This window comes from Vanessa atalanta, chromosome 14 (genome assembly GCF_905147765.1).
Source record: "Vanessa atalanta chromosome 14, ilVanAtal1.2, whole genome shotgun sequence".
Lineage (NCBI taxonomy): Eukaryota > Metazoa > Arthropoda > Insecta > Lepidoptera > Nymphalidae > Vanessa > Vanessa atalanta.
In genome coordinates this window covers 8,783,800-8,793,089 of record NC_061884.1, presented here as the reverse complement: position 1 = coordinate 8,793,089, position 9,290 = coordinate 8,783,800, and the positions used below count along the sequence as shown (strand labels likewise).

Here is a 9,290-nt window from a genome sequence, read left to right as displayed (position 1 = left end):
AAAAGATTGAAATGCTTACAATATTAAATATGGGTATTTTGCATACAGTATTATTTTTAGTACATATTATATACAAAGGATAGAATAGACTAAGGTGTTCATTAATGTTAGAAGTAGGGTTCGTTAGTTCTTTCATACTGACAGAAAATTAGAAACTAACTTCAATAAATCTTTTGTTTTAAACATATAGCGTTTTTATTCTTCAATACTGCTTAAGATAAAAATGAATCAGAATTTTTTTGACTGAAATAAATATATGCTTTGTATATAGCCGCGAAGGGGAGAGAAATAAAAATTTTTACTAAATTCAATTTATTAAAAAAAATTATACAAATAAACAGAAACTCGCGGGACATATTTACACAATGATAACGCTTACTAGTTTACTTTTATATTATTAAGTCTAAATATTTTTAAATATGTACGAAAAAAATGTAATCGTCAGATATTTAATATATACCGGTAATTATAATATTAAAAGTTGTATAGCGGTGAATATTTACACAATAATTTTTCTCTCTGTCTCTGAGACAGCAAGCAGCAATTATTCGTAGACGTTCGAAAGGAGACAGTGACATAAGTACTTTACGCCCGCTATATAGCTTAATTAGTAAAGACGCTATGTTTTTACTATATCATTGTTAAATTCTTCATATTGAAAGAATAATTATTGCTTTCGATATATTTTACATTTTCTAAGCAATTTTGAATAATCAGTGCTATTTATAATATCAATTGTTACTTGTTAATGATTATTTTAAAATCCTACGTTGTTTACTTTATAAATTAAATATATTCTATAATACATAATTTTATCTTACATTTTTTATATTCTTTTTTATTTCACGAAGTGTTTTTTTTTTTATTTACAGTACTACCATAATATATAATAATTGTATAGACCTTTTATAAGTTTCGTCTTGTTCTACACTAAAAATTTAACAGTACAATCATTTTTAATAATAGATATCTACAAAAAATGAGACGTTATTAATTACTGAACTACTCTGCTAAATTTCTTAGAAGCACAAAGTTTCATCAATCGTAAGACACATATTATCAACGTATATATTCTTGACACATTAAAGTACAGTTAGCTTCATTTAACGTTGCCGTTTCAAAACCGTGTTCCGTGAGCATTCCGTACGAAAATATATTTTAAACTGTTAGTTTAATTAATGAAAATTAATTTAGACGACTAAGATGCGTCATGTCCGTATACCGTTTGCTTAAATATTTATTCATTTTATAAATATTAATATATTTAATAATTGCAATCAAACTAAAACCAATTACGTCCATAATTATGTTCAACTTGAATTATCGTATTTAGAAAAAAATAACGTTGCACGTTATTACAAACTCTTAACGAATTTGACAGGACTAAAAATATTCTAGCTCTTTCTACCGTAAGTAGTTATCAGGCATAGCAAGCATTCTTAACCTGTAATTAGTTCATGAACAGATTATTCCGGTTTTATCTCTCATATTATTTCATAAAAAACATATGAATTATTATTAGATAAGTTGAATTACAAAACAATGTACGATAACTCTTTTCTTGAGATAATTCTCTTTATTTTTGAACCAATTACATTTGCTTATCTATTAAACAATTATATCAAACCTGTCAATTGTTTAATAAAAATAGTCTTTACACTTTTTGGCCTCTGTTGTGAATATCATTAATGAAGACGCCTATCATTAAAGAAACTAAAGCTAGTCATACATGGAAGTGTAACTTCATTTTCTGCTATCGCTTCTTTGTCTTAACCTCTAAATTAATTAAATATAAAATATATATTCATAAACAAACAACGCTCCTGTATATATCAGCTAAGTTAGCATTTATTCCGGCTTTTATTACAAGATCAATACAATTTGCCACTTCTCTAATATTTAACGAAAACGAAAATTAACACAATCGGTATTTTTCAAAAATTCTCATCTCTGCAAAAAATTAAGAAAAATATATTTGACGAGCTTCCGACGGTGACTGTTCCATTGGACAGTAGGGACACTTCAATCTGTAACAAGTTTTCGATTATCGATTTTATTATTAAAAACAAAATTATAAATAAAAAATTTGCTTAGAAACTTATGAGGCAGTAAGATTTATATATGAGTGCGACCCACTTGACTCCCATGGCGAGCTTGTTGAGCGCGTCTCGCGATATGACGTGTCCGCAGAGCAGCCGCATGGGCGGGTTGTGGTCGGATGCCTGCTGGCGCAGGATGGGGCACGCGAACACCGAGTGGTAGCCGCCGCCCTCCTCGCCCAGCTCCACCTGGAAGAGTTTGAGTGGGTGTTTATGAGGTTTTCATAGACAAAAACAAGATAATGTTAACCTTGTTATGAGCTACATATAAAGTTGCGAGGAGTATTCAGTAATGATAGTGGATTATATTATGGTTTAGTATTATATGAATTCAATATTCACAATTGAATTTCGTATGTCTTGCAATAATGTGTAAATAAATAGTCTAGGACGTCACCTCGAGCGGCAGCTCGTCGTCGGCCCAGGCGGCCAGCACGTGCGGGTGCGACATCTTGGCGCGGATGTCGTGCAGCGCGGGCAGCACGCGCGCGCCCGCCAGCACGGCGCCCGCCAGCGGCGAGTGCGGCGCCAGGCGCAGCAGCGCGCACGCCTCGCGCACGAACAGCTCCGCCGCCTCCGCGCCCAGCGCCTTCGGGTCGAGCAGGTGCGCGTACTGCGGCGGCGGCGGCGGCGCGGCGGGCGTGCACCACGCCAGCGCGCACACGGCCGCCTGCAGCTGCCGCTCGTGCCGCGCCGCGTGCGCCGGGAACTGCGCGCGCGCGTACGCGATCGCCGCGCACACGCCTTGCTCGCGCGCCAGCTGCGGACCGACGCACACTATGTATATACAGACCGACACACACACACACGCACACACTCTATGTATACAGACTGACACGCTTTTAGGTGCCTTCGCAGATTCCACCATGTTCCTATATCTGTATGTGCTTCTTGCAGAACAAATAGAATATTGTATTTTACGCAATCGAAGGTAAGTCGTAACGTGTGAGTTATGCAAACCAAATATTTTAATAATTTTAACACAAAGAAAAGGTAATATTTAACATTATCTCCAATATGACAATAATACCAACAGAGAAACTTAAATAAGTAAAAGCCTTAGTCACAATTAAACATGCATTCATTGTTTATTTGTGACTAATTACAACTTATTTCATCTTGGATCTGTCGATTGTATATTCAGTGTGGCTGTGACGTCAACGCATTAAATGATACCCCTAACAATATGTAACGTTTAAAGACAAAACACAAAAAAACTATCAAATAAATTGATTAACTTGGCCACAGGACATTTATTTCTCAATTTTAATTTACGACATATTTATTACATCGGAGATATTATTAAATATATACTAGCGAGTCATTAACTTACGGCCAAAATAGGGCTGAAGTCAAAGGAGACTGTGCGGGAATCGGGTGAGCGAGTATATCCGACGCCCGCGTTGCCGTTATTACAGGTTATTGAACTAATTTTGCAAATGGTATTTTATACTGCTTTAATTTTCATGTGAATTTTTTTGTTCAAAAATTGCACTTTTTTATTATTCTTCTACTTTTATTTTCGATAATTTAATCGGCCATATATTAATGAGCATTAACCATTTAATGTGATGACGTCGGTGCCACTCGTATATTATGCATATAAGTGATACCGCAATAGCTTCACACCTTGAGCGCCTGCATCCTGTGTAGCGTGAAGGGCAGCGGCGAGTGAGCGAGGTCGTGCTCGCGCGCGGCGGCCCACGCCAACGCCGGCGCGGGGTCGGCGGCCGCCAGCGCTCCCGCGCAGCGCTGCAGCTGGGCGAACGTGCTGCCGCGCTCCGCCGACACGCCCGCCTCGCTCACCAACGAGTCGCCCACCTCCTCTAAGCCCTGCCGAGAGGTCACCGTACATTATACCGTTAACTTCCATTTCTATAGGATGCATAGAACACAGTCTCCTTGCTGAGTATAACATTTGAAGCACATTCTACCATAATGCTCTAGTCTTTGTTATATATTTTAGAATTTTTTTAAAGTCTTTTTAGCTGAATATTGGTAACATCTAGAATGTTGTTGGTGTTGATTGATATTGATTTTGCCTTATTTAGCCAGACACAATGTAAAGTTTTTATTATATTCAACTCATTTACTACAGTATTATATATTCTTTGAAACATCTTATCTTATATTAATTAAACTGTATTTGTGATTGATATATCTATAACTAACATTTTTATTAATAAATATACTTACTTGTCTGTACAAATGTTGAGCTATAGCCTGTTCCATAATTGGCCTATTAGTATCAGAACAAAAAGACTCTGCTTTTGGCGCCACAGCAGCATAGTCTGCTATAAAGTGTCTATCAATAGATTTACCAACTCTAGATACAGTTGCATGTAACTCACGGTGATCTAAAAACAAATTTAAATTTATTTAATTTGTTTATAAATTATTATTATAAATAGGCACACAATGGTTAGAAATTTTAACAATTCGTTAAATTGCCAATGCGCCATATGCTAAAGCAATATTATATCCGTTGGTCTATAGTTTCACTGGTTAATTTAATAAAAGCTTCTATAAATGAATGAACATAACAATAATCTTTCTTTGATGGTCAATTTTATCAAGCATCTCAAATTCGTTTTATTTAAAGTGGAAACAGACATGATTTATGCGAATATGCTGTTAAAAATATGTTATAATAATTGCTGTCCTCTTTCGTTTCCTTTCCTTTATACATAAGTCTTTATAATACAAATGAATTAACTCATGTTCAATAATGTGATAGGAATTGATGTTTTCTAAAACAAAGTAAGATTGTTTTTTATACCTGTGGACAGCTGGAAAACACTCTGTTTAACTGTGGCTGTTAAATCACTAACAGCCTTTGCTTGACTTTGTGATAATGGTGTATTTAGAGCTTCTGAAATGAAACATTTGAATATGCTAATTAAAACATAGTAAATATCATACACAAAACATATGATGCAAGAATTGATGTGGAAAGTTATAATGTGTGTTTAATCAACATATAACTTTAATATTATATTGTATTCTCTTAGTCTAGAGGCTATTATTTATTTTATTGTTTTGGTTATGATTGTGTTCAGTATGCAGTTTTGTTTACATAACATAATAAGTTTAAATGTTCCATTAAAAATAAATAATACCCCAATATTTTAAAATTTGATTTGTGTTTTTTATATAATATGCAAGGGAAAGTATTATAGGTCCTCTTTAAGAAATGCCAAATCATTACGATACACAAAGAAAGTTAGAGAAAATTATTTCTACTTACGCTTTGAAATTTCTTTTCGTAATTCTTCTACTTGGCTTATAACATCTTCTAAGACCTTGCTGGCGTGATCATTCAATGCAGTAAATTTAGTCGTAGCTTTGTCTAGATCTTGTTCAACTCCTAGACACGAATCCATTGCTTTTAAATAAGATCACCAAATCACCAAAGTTAGAGTGAAAAATTTTCGTAGTTCTTTCACATATATAGATTAATCTTTATAAAGTTAATGTTTTTACAATTACTAAATGTTGTTATATCTCTATTAGGCTCAAATTTTTTAACTCAAAACAAAGATTTTTCCTTCGTTTTCCTTTGATTTGATGTGCTACTTTTTATTTTTAGTCTGTTGTTTAAATTTTGACTTTACGTTCATTTTACTTAAGTATTGCCATTTAAGATAAAATAATTAAAAATGATTTCTTTTTTAATACTACGTCATGGAGAGAGAACTTATACCCATAATTTGAATACACTCTTTTATAAATAAAGGCGGTTCTTTTTTCCGCCTTAAAAAAATACAATACAACACAAAAAATTAATAAATTATTAATTTAATGTAATCATTTAAGCATGTTACATAGTAGATACATAATAGAAGTGCCGCGGTAATCGGTATACAGAAATTAAAAAAAGTTTGATGAGCCTAAATCTGTTTCTCTATTAAATTAGGTGACGCATAATTGAGCAACGACCCGTCCCAGCTTTGTACGAATAGAATAAAAGTGTACGTGAAACGATTATATTATCATACATACAACTCTATTGCTTTTGTCAGCATTAATTTTTCGATATCGATAGAAAGGTTAGAAATTATTTGATGTGGATCCTGGACTCCATTTAGAACAAAACTTGGTTTTTCATACGATATATAATGTATTTTTGTTTATACTTTTCACAAATTTTCTTAAAAAATATAGATTTATATCTGTCTATTTTATTTATTATCTGTAAGTATACCAAGCTTCTCAGGTCTCGAGAAAATAGATTGTAATTTTTTATCTGTTCCGGATCGTTCCTTGAGTATTGCACAATTTATGCGGTTGGTTAGGTTATAAATTTTTATTTTAGTCATTGAAACTTAATAAAGTCTCGATTAACGATGGCGCAGAGTAAGTTTAATGATATGGCAGGAAAGTTTGCTAAAGGTGGACCCCCTGGTCTTGGCATCGGCTTAAAAGTGGCAGCTGTAGTTGGAGCAGCGGCCTATGGTGTTTCACAGTCCTTATTCACCATTGAAGCTGGTCATCGTGCAATAATGTTCAATAGAATAGGAGGCGTGCAACAGCATGTTATGACAGAGGGCTTACATTTCCGAATCCCATGGTTTCAATATCCCATTATATATGATATTAGATCACGACCCCGAAAAATTTCATCACCGACAGGATCGAAAGATTTACAAATGGTAAACATCTCGTTGAGAGTGCTTTCACGTCCTGATGCTAACAACCTATCTATTATGTACAGACAACTCGGTACCGACTATGATGAAAAAGTATTGCCCTCGATCTGCAATGAAGTTTTAAAATCGGTTGTAGCCAAATTCAACGCGTCACAACTTATCACTCAGCGACAGCAAGTGTCATTATTAATAAGAAGAGAGTTGGTAGAAAGAGCAGCTGACTTTAATATAATTTTAGATGATGTCTCACTCACTGAGTTGAGTTTTGGAAAAGAATATACAGCTGCTGTAGAAGCCAAACAAGTGGCTCAACAAGAAGCTCAGCGTGCTGCTTTTGTAGTTGAAAGAGCAAAGCAGGAGCGTCAACAAAAAATTGTACAGGCTGAGGGAGAGGCTGAAGCTGCTGAGATGTTAGGTAAAGCTATGGGTATGAGCCCGGGATACCTGAAACTAAGAAAGATCCGTGCAGCTCAGAGTATTTCAAGAATGCTTGCTCAGTCTCAGAATAGAGTATTCCTTCCTGGCAACAGTTTGATGATCAACCTCCAAGATCCCGCCTTTGATGATTTGTCAGAAAAGCTTACAAAAAAGAAGTAACATGAGGCTGAGAAAGAGTATGCCATAAGCCCCGAGCCTGCAACTACTCTTTCTGATGATGAAACTGCACTAATAATAAGTGGTGTTGCTTCAGCAGTTAATTAGCATTTGTTTACCATATATGCATTTTCTGATGTGTATAAAGTTACATGTTTAAAAGTTCTGTATGATGCATTTTATGTTACTTAGTTTGTAGGGGTTAGAATGTATGAAAATCAGTTGCAATAAAAGTAAAAAAAATAATTGTTGTTTTTTTTACATCAAGACATTTTAAAATGAAATATGATATGTTACATTTTGGAAAATAAAAAATTTCTTTGTTTAGACTGAGATTAATCAATCATAAATATGATGATGACAACTGTCAGCCAGTAAATAAACCCAAGGTTGGGTAGAGAACTCAACTCTAGTGCAAAAAATATAATAATATTAGAAGATGTATTCTTGTAGATTAGAATGGTTTTTATTTTAAATTAGATGTCCTCTTCAATTTTAACCAAGTTAAATTTGTATTATACATTAAAAAATGTGAACATTTGAATTGTTATTACTTTTGATCTACTCTACTAGTTTGATGAAATAAAAACCAAATGGTAGCTTGGAATACTATTTATAATAATTTAGTAATTGGTATTTTAGACTAACATGATTTCTAAATTACCAGAGATACACAAGAACTGTTTTGGTTTAAGTAACTCTCAAGGAAAAATATTAACTTAAAAGAGGTAATTATTTTAAAATCACAGACAGACACTTAAATTTTGTCTATTACTATAAATATACAGCAAATATTTATTATACAGCAGAAACAGATAAAGTTAAGGTAATATTTTAATAAATATATATAGATCTCATTTTCAAGCTAATTGATGTCTACTTGTTCTTAGGCATCTAATCTTGATGTCTCATACATTATTTTAATAATTTATGTGATCTTCAAAAAATTTTATTAACATTTCAAAGTGAAATAGGTACTTCAATTTAAGAGTTGTATGTAATAGTCGATAAAAATTATTTTTATAGACCTGAGTACCTTTTATTTATTACCTCAATAATATTCTTTTATTTATATCTTGCAAATGTATTTCAATGTAAAAAAAATTAAATATAATATAACAACAAAAATGAAAAAGTAAAAATTTGTATAAGGCATAAATATTGGCATTGATGGCAATAAAATCCAATGAAACATTTTTAAATTAATTTAATTATACATAATTACTAATCAACATTTTTTCAACTAAATAGTCATATTATTTATAATTATCTTGTTTTTTGACTACTTTTTAATGGCAGAAGGTTGTGGCAATCTGAATTTTGACATCTCGATCTCAGCTTCAAAAAAACTCATATTGTCGTAGCAGAAATATTCAGGTACTTTGTAAGGGCCGCTCTTGTTAGGGTCTACACCAGGTCCCAAAAGCTCTGTTGCTTGATGAATGACAGCATTGCTGAGTCCAGGTACATCGGTATTTACTTTAGGAGCTTGTGATGGAGGAACAGATGATGTGCCTGTACCATGACTCTGAGTTGTTCCTTCGCTATAAAATCTATTTAATTTATTTGCAATAATTCTCGTTCTCGCTAACATTCTTGAAACTATTATTACACAATCAAAGATTCTAATTTAATAGTTCACAAGCAGCCTAGCAATAAAAAATTGTGTCAACGTCAAATATTTTGATTTTAAATATTTTAAATTATAGATTCAAAATAATGTTATAAAACTATGCATGAGACAGTTAATACGTAAATAATATAGTAAACAACTACATTATTTTATCATATTTGTATTCAAATTGTTTGAAAGTAATATATGTACAATTTATTATCTTAAACAATAACCTAATAAATAATGATTGGTCCATCTTATTATCATTATTTTGATTGTACATTTAAAGAAAGTCAATTAAAATAGATTTAAGCAGAAAAAATCAAAGCATAG

At 32.9% G+C, this 9,290-nt stretch overlaps 3 protein-coding genes across 3 annotated transcripts; 1 reads left to right on the top strand and 2 right to left on the bottom strand.

Moving 5' to 3' along the window:
- Positions 1–846: 846 nt before the first annotated feature.
- Positions 847–5,706, bottom strand: LOC125068878 (E3 ubiquitin-protein transferase RMND5B). The gene is made up of 7 exons (XM_047678235.1): positions 5,347–5,706; positions 4,879–4,971; positions 4,296–4,456; positions 3,729–3,932; positions 2,497–2,859; positions 2,137–2,288; positions 847–2,027 (listed from the first exon to the last, which is right to left on the bottom strand). Exons 1-7 carry the CDS (start codon positions 5,480–5,482, stop codon positions 1,961–1,963), a joined length of 1,176 nt encoding a protein of 391 aa, XP_047534191.1. The 5' UTR covers positions 5,483–5,706; the 3' UTR covers positions 847–1,960.
- A 635-nt stretch (positions 5,707–6,341) lies between these two features.
- LOC125068640 (prohibitin-2) lies at positions 6,342–7,588 on the top strand. The gene has a single exon (XM_047677891.1). The coding sequence runs from the start codon at positions 6,446–6,448 to the stop codon at positions 7,343–7,345; it is 900 nt and encodes a 299-aa protein (XP_047533847.1). The 5' UTR covers positions 6,342–6,445; the 3' UTR covers positions 7,346–7,588.
- Positions 7,589–8,624: 1,036 nt separating this feature from the next.
- Positions 8,625–8,936, bottom strand: LOC125069003. The gene has a single exon (XM_047678408.1). The coding sequence runs from the start codon at positions 8,934–8,936 to the stop codon at positions 8,625–8,627; it is 312 nt and encodes a 103-aa protein (XP_047534364.1).
- Between the last annotated feature and the right edge of the window lie 354 nt (positions 8,937–9,290).

What these genes read in the sequence shown, in the direction of transcription:
- LOC125068878 (XM_047678235.1), bottom strand. Translation starts at nt 5,482, where the DNA reads ATGGATTCGTGTCTAGGAGTTGAACAAGATCTAGACAAAGCTACGACT. An exon ending in TGTTTTCCAGCTGTCCACAG is followed by an intron (nt 4,457 to 4,878) that starts GTATAAAAAACA and finishes ATTTGTTTTTAG; the next exon opens with ATCACCGTGAGTTACATGCA. An exon ending in ACAGGATGCAGGCGCTCAAG is followed by an intron (nt 2,860 to 3,728) that starts GTGTGAAGCTAT and finishes GTCGGTCCGCAG; the next exon opens with CTGGCGCGCGAGCAAGGCGT.
- LOC125068640 (XM_047677891.1), top strand. Translation starts at nt 6,446, where the DNA reads ATGGCGCAGAGTAAGTTTAATGATATGGCAGGAAAGTTTGCTAAAGGT.
- LOC125069003 (XM_047678408.1), bottom strand. Translation starts at nt 8,936, where the DNA reads ATGTTAGCGAGAACGAGAATTATTGCAAATAAATTAAATAGATTTTAT.